The sequence below is a fragment of the Heloderma suspectum genome, chromosome 4 (genome assembly GCF_057233095.1).
Source record: "Heloderma suspectum isolate Gila_16-S chromosome 4, 16-S_ref, whole genome shotgun sequence".
Taxonomy (NCBI): domain Eukaryota; kingdom Metazoa; phylum Chordata; class Lepidosauria; order Squamata; family Helodermatidae; genus Heloderma; species Heloderma suspectum.
In genome coordinates this window covers 279,850,771-279,863,212 of record NC_139461.1, presented here as the reverse complement: position 1 = coordinate 279,863,212, position 12,442 = coordinate 279,850,771, and the positions used below count along the sequence as shown (strand labels likewise).

At 44.4% G+C, this 12,442-nt stretch overlaps 1 protein-coding gene across 6 annotated transcripts in view; it reads right to left on the bottom strand.

Moving 5' to 3' along the window:
- LPIN3 (lipin 3) overlaps window positions 1–12,442 on the bottom strand; it is a 74,272-nt gene that overhangs the window by 26,649 nt on the left and 35,181 nt on the right. For all 6 annotated transcript variants that reach the window (XM_084853963.1, XM_084853966.1, XM_084853965.1 and 3 more), the window contains 3 exons: window positions 11,324–11,524; window positions 9,098–9,193; window positions 6,437–6,681 (listed from right to left, as the gene is read on the bottom strand). In XM_084853963.1, the coding sequence (XP_084710089.1) occupies window positions 6,437–6,681; window positions 9,098–9,193; window positions 11,324–11,515 (533 nt within the window). In that variant the 5' untranslated portion in view covers window positions 11,516–11,524. The remainder of the gene's footprint in view (window positions 1–6,436; window positions 6,682–9,097; window positions 9,194–11,323; window positions 11,525–12,442) is intronic.

Below are 12,442 nucleotides of genomic sequence, written 5' to 3'. Positions count from 1 at the left end.
ACAAGCCTCTGGCTTGTTGTTTGGTTATTTGAGGCCCACTTCACCCCAAACAAGCTATGCCGCCTGGGTTCTAAGAACGTGGCAGGCCGCAACAGTGAGGGTAATTAGGGAAATCCAGCCAGCATGGAGCTGGCATGCATGGTAGTGGAAATAAGTCACCATGGCTTATTTCCCTCACTGCAATTGTGAGAACTGGCCCTATGGGCCCTACTTTTGAGTAAACATGCATAGGGATGCATATTTAAATGGTTAGATTAATAGATTAAAGGTGCAACCCTATGCATGTTTTAAACGGGAAAAAAGTGTTAGAACTCTCAGCATTCCCCAGCTAGCATGGCTGCCTGGGGAATGCTGGGAATTGTAGGACTTTTTTTCTGCCTAAATATGCATAGAATTACACCCTAAAACGCATTTGATTTAAAAAGAGCACACACACCCCAATTAATTGGGAAAAAATTGTTTCTTTAAGTTGTTGATTAATGTAAGACGCAAGGACTTACAAAAAGCATGAGTGACATGCAGTATCTTAGAAGAGGAGATTTCTCCTCCATTCACACATGAGGGAATGCCTCTTCTAAGATGAGGCCTGCTGCAACATCTACGGGCATCAATTCAAAACAGGTTACGAACACTTTGGTTGCCGTACTGCATTTTTCAGCAGCAGTAGTATTTTATAGCAAAAGACACCATGCCAGTTCGAGCAGCTTTTGCTCTGCAGCTATTCAGGTAATAGAGCCCTCCGCAGTGTGGTGCTCTCAAAGTGTGTTGGACTGTAACTCCCATCATTCCCATTGGCCACACTGGCTGGGAATAATGGAAGTTGCAGTATAGCACCTCTGGAGGGCATCAGGTTGGGGAACTCTGGGTGAATATACACACACACACACCACTTTCAGGCACAAGGCTGTTGCTGCTTCATCATCTGAAATGGCAGAGGAGGGGCTCAGCCCCCCAAAGAATGAGAGAGACGCACTTTGTTGCTGTATTGCACTAGTCTGGATTTTGCTCTGGATCTTCCAGTTGGGTTTTGTATCAAATTACAAATTAAGCACTGAAGTGCCTCTGATAATACCATGTTGTAGGAACAGCAGGAACTATATGCAAATTCATTCAGCTTTAATCAGTTAACTGATGGCATAACTAGGATTTCTTTAATCAGAGCGCATCCAGAATAAAAAGAAGCCTCTCAGCACATTCCCAGCACTGTGAGTCTCCCTTCACAGTTGACCTGTCAGACGAAAATACCAGCTGATTCAAGCCTGCAAGTCTTATTCTTTCATCCATTTTAGGATTTGCACCCCTCCTTCAAAATGTTCCCAGGGTGGCTTTAAAGTTACAGTAAACAAATGTATTTAAATTAAGGCATTAGAATGCCAAATTTTAAAACGGATGCACAACATGGCCTGTGAGCCACATGTGGACCCCCAGCGGTTGTTTTCGCAGCCCTCTTCTGCTGAAGATGAATTTGCCGCAGCAGCAGCAAAGAAAGCAGTGATTTTCCAAGAAAGCGAGGCAGGACCTGGGCACCTTTTCCCTTGCAAAATCCCTGCTTTCTTTGTTGCCGCCACAACGCATTTGGCAGCAATTGTAGGGGGGCGGGGAATGGCCCCTGGTGGGTTATGGGGGGAGCAATGCAGCCTCTGCCCCGGATGTTGCCCACACCTGCTTTAAAAGAACAGCATAAAAGCAGTCAGCAGTCCTGCCAAAGGAAGTGAGGTGAATGGCTACTAGGAGGAGGGCCTTTTCTGCTGTGGCACCCCGGCTGTGTAATGAACTCCCTAGTGAGGTTCGCCTGGCACCTACATTGTATTCCTTCCGGCATCAGGCGAAGACTTTTTTTATTTTCCCAGGCATTTTAGCATTTTAGCTGTCTAGTCTTTAGCTTTGCTGTTCTAAATCTGTATTTTAAATCTCTGCATTGCTGCTAGATTTTATTCTGGTTCTGTTGTTCTATTGTGGCTTTAATGCTTTTATATTTTATATTGTTTTACTATGTGCTTTTTGGTTTTAATTTTTGTGAACCGCCCAGACAGCTTCGGCTATTGGGCGGTATAGAAATGAAATAAAGAAAATAAATAAATACAAAGAAGCATAAAAGCAATCAGAGATAAAGCAGGTCAAACTAAAAAGGCCTGGGAACATTAAGAAATCTTTTCCTGGTGCCAGAATCACATCAAAGTAGGTACCAGACCAGCCTCCCCATGAAGAATATTCCATAGTCAAGGGCTCTTTTCCCGGTAGACACCCACTACACCTCAGATGGCAGGAGCACCCACAGAACCACTTCTGTTGAAGATCCAGTGCAGGGATAGGCAACCTGGGGCCTTCCAGATGTTTTGGATCACAACTCCCATAACCTCTGACCATTGGCCATGCTGGCTGGAGCTGATGGGAGTTGTAGTTCAAACCATCTGGAAGGCACGAGGCTGCCCAGTGAATGGGCAGTTATGTTTACTCGCTGCTCCACCCATCCCCTGCCACTGCAAACTCACAGTGTGTGAGTGTCACTGTTACTCACACACTGTCGCTGTGTGCCTGAGATGGGAGGTGGTTGCATGCTGCTTTCATCCCCAGCACCCAGCTGCAGGGTGCTTTCTTAACTTTTCCCAGCAGGAGGTAGCAGCAAGAAGAGAGTAAGCAATGAGGCACAGTGTTAAGAGGCAGTGAACCATTGTCTGACATGCAAATTCAACTAGTCAGAATGTGCTGTGAGTCCTCCTTCTATTATGTCCACCTTTAGCCCTATTTGCGAAGCTTGTATTATCTTAGCATGACTCTCATTGCAAAATATAAAACCAGAACGTATTATCTGCGATTCTTCGCCATGTGTTTCATCGACTTAGTCATGAACAGTGACATCTAAGTTCATGTTTTGCTTTGAAACCACGGTGCCAGTCCTCCAAGTAATTATGGAGAATGTGGTCAGACCTTTAAAGACACACACGCAGAGTTCTGATTTCTTGTGTTTCATCTTGGATGATCACCCAGCGAGTTCCGAGATATCATCTGGAATTCACATATGGGTAATTTTCTGGGGAAATTCATCGGCATGGCAAAAGGAAGCATGAAATACCCCATGCTGGATGATATCACGAGAAGAACAGGCTATGGTTTTCTACTCTTTTCCACAAAGGAAACATGATATCTGACAACCAGCCTCAGTAGCCCTACCACTATCCTGACAAGCAGAAGGCTACAGAGATACAAGTCGCTTAGTCACACAAACACATCAAGCACAGCATTCTGCATGTTTCCTGACTGTTATTAAAAAATAAATGAAGTTGGAAATATGATAAATCTTGAAAGAGAAAGACATTAAGAAATTTTAAATGCTCTAAAGAATTTAAATAATGAAGCGCTGATTCCAGAAAATAAAAAGTAACCATAATACAAAACATTGTTAGACATTAGAAGACTGAAAGCAAACTTATTGCCAAAGGTCTCTCAATGTCTCTCAAAGGTCTCTCAAAGTAGCTTTGATCCACCAAGCTAAATACAGTCCACCAGCTATGTATTGGAGGCCTGGCAGATGCTGGATAAACTCCCTCTTTTACCATCTCAAGCAGGCAGCAATGGAGTTGTAATACGTGATGGGTATTAACTTTAATTAACTTATAATTAAATGTAGACAAGACAATTACGTCTGCACTTAAAAGGAGCAAACATCTTAATGTAACCAAAGCCACTCTAAATTTAGATGATCCGATTATTTAGTTAAGGGAGCAATCCTGTGCCGCCACCCCCCCCCCCCAGACAGCACCTTGCAGGGATTGGGGTAGTCTGGTTTCCTTGCTCCAATCTCAGAGCCAGGAAACCATGCTCCCCACCCCTTCCCCCTTGTAGCCAGCATGGAGAAAACTGCGCCAGCTGCCTCTTCACGCTCAGAAAATAGAATGCGGAGACAGGGAAAATGGGGCGTTCCCAGGGACAGGGAGGGGAGGAGACCGGGCAGCTGTGCTACAACCTATCCTACGGCCGCCCCAGCCTCCTTCCCTCCCCCTCTGAGGTGCCACTGCTGGATGGGTGAAATGGCCCATCTAGCAGAAATGCAGGGCAACTGGAGCACGGAAGTGAAGATTACCTCCTCTGTTTTCTCGTTCTGCAGTCTCCAAGTCCAGAGGATGCCGAATATCCAGAGAGGATTGTGCCCTACGTTTTTGTTTTTTTAACAACTTTAAAATATCCGAAACAGGAAGAGAATTTAGAAATTGAAATTAGGAAATCAGCCGACTAATCTACCCACGAAAGGGGGTGCTGACCTGCATATGCTAATGTATAGGTGCACATTTAGAAAGAATTACTCTAATTTAAATAGAAATACAATATATCTCACCATAGGTGAGCAGGTGACCTGTATGCCTGCTGCTCAAGTACTAACTGTTGATGGGCAACTTCAAAGCCTCTGCTCTCCCTTCTTATGGTTCTTTATCTTTAAACCAGGCTTAGTCAGGACAACCCTTCAAACTGGGGATAGCTTGAAAAGAGGATTGTCCTCTGAAGTAGGACACATAGTCACACTAATCTATACACTTTTGAAGCAGAGATATGGGGGGGTTTTAGCCAAGAACTTTCTGATGTTAAATCCAGTACTAAGATCCCAGCTGTTCCATTCTTCCATAATACCTTGCTTCTGCAATCAGTCAATAGAAATGCTGAATACACACCACCCTAAGTGGAAGCACACCAGGCCCCGACAGATGAGTAGTTGAATAACATGGAGCATAACTTAGCAATAAAAAGGCTCTCCATTTCAATCGCTGGCACCTCCAGTTCAAAAGGGTCTCAGTAGCAGGAACTTTGCCAGAGACCTTGGAGAATAGGCAATACTTCTGCCAGTCAGAGTAAGCAATACTAGCCTAGATGGAGCAATACTCTGACTTGATACAAAGCAGTCATATGTCCATATTAGGAGGATCTCCATCCTAATATGGATCTCTATCTCCATATTAGTAGGATATTCTAATTCTAATTATTCTAATTTGAAGAATGTTCCAACTATCGAACAGTGGCACTTCTTTCACATGCCAGTAAGGTAATGCTCAAGATCTTGCAAGGTAGACTCCAGCAATTCATGGAACAAGAATTGCCAGATGTACAAGCTGGGTTTAGAAAAGGCAGAGGAACTCGAGACCAAATTGCCAATATCTGCTGGATAATGGAGAAAGCCAGGGAGTTTCAGAAGAACATCTATTTCTGTTTTATTGACTATTCTAAAGCCTTTGACTGTGTGGATCATCACAAATTGTGGCAAGTTCTTGGTGGTATGGGGATACCAAGTCATCTTGTCTGCCTCCTGAGGAATCTGTATAACGACCAAGTACCAACGGTAAGAGCAGACCACGGAACAACGGACTGGTTTAAGATTGGGAAAGGAGTACGGCAGGGTTGTATACTCTCACCCTACCTATTCAACCTGTACGCAGAACACATCATGCGACGTGCTGGGCTTGATGAAGCCAAGGCTGGAGTTAAAATCGCTGGAAGAAACATTAACAATCTCAGATATGCAGATGATACCACTTTGACAGCTGAAAGCGAGGAGGAGCTGAGGAACCTCATGACAAAGGTGAAAGAAGAAAGTGCAAAAGCTGGGTTGCAGTTCAACCTCAAAAAAACCAAGATTATGGCAACCAGCTTGATTGATAACTGGCAAACAGAGGGAGAAAACGCGGAGGCAGTGACAGACTTTGTCTTTCTAGGCACAAAGATTACTGCAGACGCTGAGTGCAGCCAGGAAATCAGAAGACGTTTACTTCTTGGGAGGACAGCAATGACAAATCTTGATAAAATAGTGAAGACCAGAGACATCAGACTGACAACAAAGGTCCGCATAGTGAAAACAATGGTATTCCCCGTAGTAACCTATGGCTGCGAGAGCTGGACGATAAGGAAGGCTGAGTGAAGGAAGATAGATGCTTTTGAACTGTGGTGCTGGAGGAAAATTCTGAGAGTGCCTTGGACTGCAAGAAGATCAAACCAGTCCATACTCCAGGAAATAAAGCCAGACTGTTCACTTGAGAGAATGATATTAAAGGCAAAACTGAAGTACTTTGGCCACATAATGAGAAGACAGGATACCCTGGAGAAGATGCTGATGCTAGGGAAAGTGGAAGGCAAAAGGAAGAGGGGCCGACCAAGGGCAAGGTGGATGGATGATATTCTGGAGGCGACGGGCTCGACCTTGAGGGAGCTGGTGGTGGCGATGGCTGACAGGAAGCTCTGGCATGGGCTGGTCCATGAAGTCATGAAGAGTCGGAAGCGACTGACTGAATAAACAACAACAAGCAAAATGTCTTGGGCCAACCCTGTTTGAAACCGTCCTTCCACTACTGTTAACCCTCTCTTGCTGATCCCCAACTCACAACATTTATGAATGCTGGCACTTGCAACCATTTCACACATTCAGTCAGCTCATGTTGGATTATAACCTACTCACTTGGAAGTCAACAGTTTCCGCTTCTCCTCAAGAGATCGCTCACTTTCAGTGCCTTCTTCTTCTGAAGTTGAGTCTGTCACCGACTCCCTCTTCTTTGGCTTCTTTTTGCGCCATCTTTTCTTACGAAGGGCTGTGTCTGAGCCCAAGCCTTCTGGGTTTCCATGCAAGCTGGAAGATCTGGACACAGATTCTGAATTTTTCTCTGAGGGGATGGGAGATGTGCACAAGGATATGGGGATGCTCTCCTGGAACACAAGTTGGGTGTGCAGGGGAACACACATAATTGCTTTGTTAGGAACAGGATTAAACTATAAAGCCAGGCAAATCAAAACCCAAATTTGGCAAGAAAGGAAGCCAGATTTTGTGAATCCAGCACAAACTGAAGACCCAGGACTACAGAAGAGAAGAGAAGAGAAGAGAAGAGAAGAGAAGAGAAGAGAAGAGAAGAGAAGAGAAGAGAAGAGAAGAGAAGCATGCTCTGGCCTCTGTCACTTACTGCTTTCCAGGAAAAACATCACAGCAAGGGGAAGACCAGTCTGACCCCATCCATCAGCCAGAGAAGAGCAGAACAGTGGCAGGAAGCTGCCCCCCCTCCCCGAAAGAACACTCAGCTCCAACCATCAGTTTCCCCATGCCTGCAGAGAAAGGGGGGCTGCTTTGGCCCAATCCATGACCTAGCAAATGAAGGTCTGCTGGTAAACATTAAGGATGTACAAATTTTGTAAATAGTGTTCTGTCTGTGTTTCACAGATTGGCAGGTGCCTTTCGTTCCGTTGTCTGTTCATTGATGGAATCAGATTTTTTCCAATTTCCCAAATGTGTGTAAATTTGCACTTTTGCAAGTTCACACTGGTGAAAATGTGCAAATTCCACCACAAATGCATAAAACCTTCCAAAATGCACATTTCATGCTTTAGCCTATGTGGGAAATGCACATTTTCGGCCAGTGTTCTTTTCTTTTATGTATTTTTCTACAACTACATTTGCATAAAATTCTGGAAAGTAAAAAAAAAAAGCAGTCCTCAAGTCCGCAGAATCAGTGGGACTTGGGAAAAGCCAGTCCACTGTGGAATCCTTGGATCAGATTAACAGAAATCCAAAGTAATTTGATTCCATTGTGGATTTCTCCAACATCCCCAATGCACATGTGTTTTTGAAATCTATTTAAGCCACCCTAAGGATCATACCACTGAAAGGTGGGATCTAAATCTACATAAACTGAATAAGATTGTGCAAATTGCCCATTGGTCCATCAAGTTGAAGAGAAGCTCAACATCCCCTTTCTAGTTCATCTTGGGGCTTGAGCTAACAGGCCACAAAGTTGGAGTCCATTCTCTCACTGCTGTTATTGTGGACTCTGGCATGATGACAAGTTAGTATTGCATAGGGATGGGTGAGGATTTCACTGGATTTGTGTACTAATGTGAACTGAGCATACTCACAGTTCCTGAACCAAAACAGAAACCGGAACGCTGTTTGCCATCAAAATCCATACAGTTCTGAAATTTTCTGATGCAGTTCGCAGAAAAAAAATGTCTGCATAAAAATGTACATTTGGGAAAATGGGCACCATTGCTTTATTCATTGGAAAACCACTTAAAAGTGGGTATGTTTGCAAAAGTGTGCAAAACCCCCACATGTTTCTTTGGATGCACACAGAAATTCACACACACTTTTGTGCAGACAAAAAAAAAAATCCATGATCTGATGCAGAAATGAGACAGGACAAATTCAAAAGTGAAAAAATGAGAACCCAAGTGAAATTGAGCTTAACAAATTCACCCTTTTCTAATATTGAAAAGGCAGCTAGATTTAGGGAGGCTTTTTTCTCCTTTTCAGACAATTTGTCGGGATAATTGAGAGGAATGAGCCCTATCGCAGTGTTCCCCCATCATGCAGTTCCAAATGCATGAGAGGGGAAACAGCAAGGGTATGCTTTCAGGTCCTGTCCTTTCTGTTGTGTCACCGTTACTGGCTTCATTGACCTCCAAGTGTTAGGGGCTACAGTTCTGCAGTGAAGAGCCTTCTCTACTTGTGGCCCTCCAGATGTTTCGGCCTACAACCCCCATCAGCCCTAGCCAGCATAGCCAATGGTAAGGGATCATGGGAGTTGTAGGCCAAAGCATCTGGAAGGCCACAAGTGGCCTAACCCTGCTGTATAGGCTCACGTCACCTCACAGTTTAGAATCCTGATCTTCCAGGGTACTCAATCAGGCAGGGAGACTACTCAAGTAAGAGAAGGCTCTGCACTGCAGAAATGTCCTCCCCAATGCATGGAAGGCAATGAAGTGATGGAGGGGCAGGCCCAAAATGGGCTCATGCCTCTCACCCTTATCATACAAGGCTTGAATGCCTGAAGAGGGCTACGGAAGGAAGAAATGAGCAAGTCAAGGACTCCAGTGGTAAGCTGTAAAGGAGCAGAAGGTTAGAAAAATAACAAGCCTTCATTCTAGTCCAGCCTTCCCCAACCTGGAGTCCTCCAGTTGTTTGGGGCTACAACTCCCATCAACCCCAGCCAGCAAGGCCAATGTTCAGGGAGAATGGGAGTTGTAGTCTAAAACATCTGGAGGCCATCAGGTTGGGGAAGGCTGATCTATTCTGTTAGGGAGCATGTCTGAAAACTTTGGACGGGTTAGCTTTTATGCCATGTAGTCAGTTCACCTTTTGCTCTTCTGACTCCTCGACAAAAAAGGCTTCTCCATTGTCACCCAGCTTCATCCGCAGATTGACCGGCTCCCCATTGATTTCTATGTCAACCTAGAAAGAGGGGGCAGTTATTTTTCTTTTTTTTAAGCCCAAAGAGCCATCCTAGAAGAGGTCATGGTGAAGCTAATGCAGAGAACATTCTAAACATTTTACAGTTGGGATCTAGGAACAGTTGAGGAATTTGGTCTTTGTGAATTCCAGTACCAATGGACCTGGTCTGCATCTTCCAGAAAAATGTGCAGATCCAAATGTGGTGTATCCATCGGCTTTTGCATTTCACAAACATTCCAATGTCATATTTAGCTGAAAGAGTATCAAAAGACCTTTTGAAACACATATTTCAAAGAAAAAGACACTGAGAAATGAGCATTTAAACATGTGAGTGCATTTAAATACCAGTTTTCTGTGTGCAGATTTCTTTACAAAATAAAATCACAGATTAATGCAGAAATTGGACAGAATGGACTTATGGTGGTGCGGGGACATATGTGAAAGTCTCATGGAATGGAAACCGACCAATTTGCCCATCCTTATTGGAAACAGACCAATTTGCCCATCCCTACTGGGATTTGGGTTGCTGCCTTTTACAGCATGAGAACAAAATAAAACAGCCACAACTCATTTCTATGTTAGCTCGCTAAAAACGCAAGGAAATTCAGTATTGCATATGGCAGACTCAAAAGCCAAGCCAAGGGGAGAAAAACACAGCCAGGTAGCAATAAAAACAGCCAGGCATATTTCAAACGTCAGCCAGGCAGCAGATCTGTTTTATTGTTTAGTGGGAACTTCTGGCACTGCATAGTGCTGTGTTGCAGAAAGAATTCCAATATAAATGGGGCTTTGCTTTCCAAGCTGGCAACTGCCTGCAGATCAGGGGTAGGCAACATGCAGCCTGTCGTCACCATACCGTGGTCCCCTGCCTTTTTATGTGGGCCCTGCCCCCCCTGTGCCAAATTTGCTGCCCAAATTTGGCAGTTGCAAAAGGGATACATTTTCCTTTAAAACAAGGTGTACAGGGAGCACATACCTTGCTTTAAAGGGGAAATGTGGCCTTTTTTTGTTACCAGCATGCTGCCAAATTTCAGCAGCATTTTCAGTGTTGAGGCGGCAGTGGCAATTCTGGTGGCAGTGGGTAGTGCAGCACCCAGTGGATTCTGGGGGGGTGGGGTGGAATTGGGTCCTGGATGTTGCCCACTTTTGTTCTAGGGACTGTGGAAGGGGGCTTCATCCCTGCACGCCATAATAGATTGCTTTGGGTCAAGTGCCTAGCCTCTGGTCTCTTTTGTGATAGATCAGAAAAGCTCCTGTCTCATGGAGATGGTTGGACAGATAACAAAACTGGGCTCAAAGGATCATTGAATTTTTGACTGCTGGAGGATGAGCATGCATGGCAGGAGGAAACAAGCAACTCTTAACTGCTTCTTCATATTCTGCAGGGGATTTTCATAGACCAGCTAAAGAAAATTGAACCAGTAACCAATCTATAATGTAACCACTTGGAAGACTACAGGCCCCTTCATACAATCTTTATATCACAATAGTACATGGGTTACTGAATTTGCGTAATGGTCACAATCAACCCATTAACTCATATATGTTGTCCTGCTAAAAAGGTTGTATGAATGGCCATTCAACCCACACTTCATATCACACTTCATGTCCTACTTGTGGATTTCCCCATAGACAGCTTGTTTTATTTATTTATTTATTGCATTTATACCCCGCCTTTTTTCCTCTTGCAAGGAACCCAAGGTGGCTTACTTTATCTTCCTCCTCTCCATTTTATCCTCACAACAACAACCCTGTGAGGTGGGTTGGGCTGAGAGTCTGTGACTAGCCCAAAGTCACCCAGTGAGCTTCCATGGCTGAGTGGGGACTAGAACCTGGATCTCTCAGCTCCTAGTCCAACACTCTTGCCACTACACCACACTATACCACACTACACCACACATAGCTGATTGGCCATGTGTGAACAGAGTGCTGGACTAGATGGACCCTTGGTCTGATCCACCATGGCTCTTCTCATGTTCACATCCTACCACATTAAGGTGAGCCTTAACACTCTTCCTCAGAAGTACTGATTTCAGTGAAACTTGAGATGTCCTCATAAATGTGCGAAAGATCCAGAGGTTAAAGAACCATGCCCATTAGTCTTATCTTCACACATCCGGGGTCACTTACCACTTTCTCACTGGAATGCAGAACACGCAGCTTCCCAAAGCGCACATGGAAAGGTGAACAGAGTAAGGAACCATCTGGCTGTCTCACCACAATAACATCGATGCAGCCAGTCAAGGTGGCTGGGTTCAGGCCCCTGTACAGCTCCTTCACAGTGCCGAACACTGTTTCAGCAATCTGGCCCACATAGTTCATCGTCTGAGACTACAAGCAGGAAGAACAAGGAGACAGGTTAAATAAGCTTTCCAAAACCCCTATCATGTAATGACTGTACCATCAGGGCTGGCCCTGCCATAAGGCAGAGTGAAGCAGTTGCCTCAGGTGGTAGATGGCTGCTGGGAGGCAGCAGCAAGATATTGGAGGGAGACCCATGTGCCATGTGGCCTGCTCTACGCCCCCCAAATTAGCCTGCTGCCTTCAAGTGCAGTGGAGGATGCTGCCCCATAATCAGTGTTGAAGACAGAGTACTCTGGTGGAATAAACTCCCCAAAGAGGTTCACCTGGCACCTATGTTATTATCTTTTCAGCACCAGGCAAAAGCTTTTCTTTTCTCTCAGGCATTTTTGAGACCTTATTATGGCTGTTTTATTGTTTGATTTATTTTGTATTTATTTGCTGTTTATTGTTTTGCATTATATTGTATTGTATTCTTTCAGTTATTTATATTGCATTTTATATCTTCAACTGTGTTTTAAAATGGCATTTTAGTTTTTTAACTGGTTGTAATCCATCCAGGGAACATTAGTTGTTGGGTGGATTAGAAATGTACTAAAACAAAGAAACAAAATCTGACAGTCCCATCAGTTTTTGTACATGGAATGGGAGGGGGCACCACCTTGCTCTTCCCCTAAGGCAGCAAAATGTCTTGAACCAGCCCTATGTACCATGTACCTTCAGAGGCACAGTTGGTTGGGATATGGGACAGGGCCTTCTCAGTTGCAGCACCAAGACTGTGGATTGCCCTTCCACAGGAAGCTCACTTGGCTCCATAGTCAAGTCATACTTCTTAAGCCAGGCTTTTGGATTGCTTTAACTTTGCATGACACTGCTACAATTATGTTATTGTTAGGGCTGTGTGTAGATGGCCCCATGTTGCATAGATGGTCCCATAAAGCAGGGGTC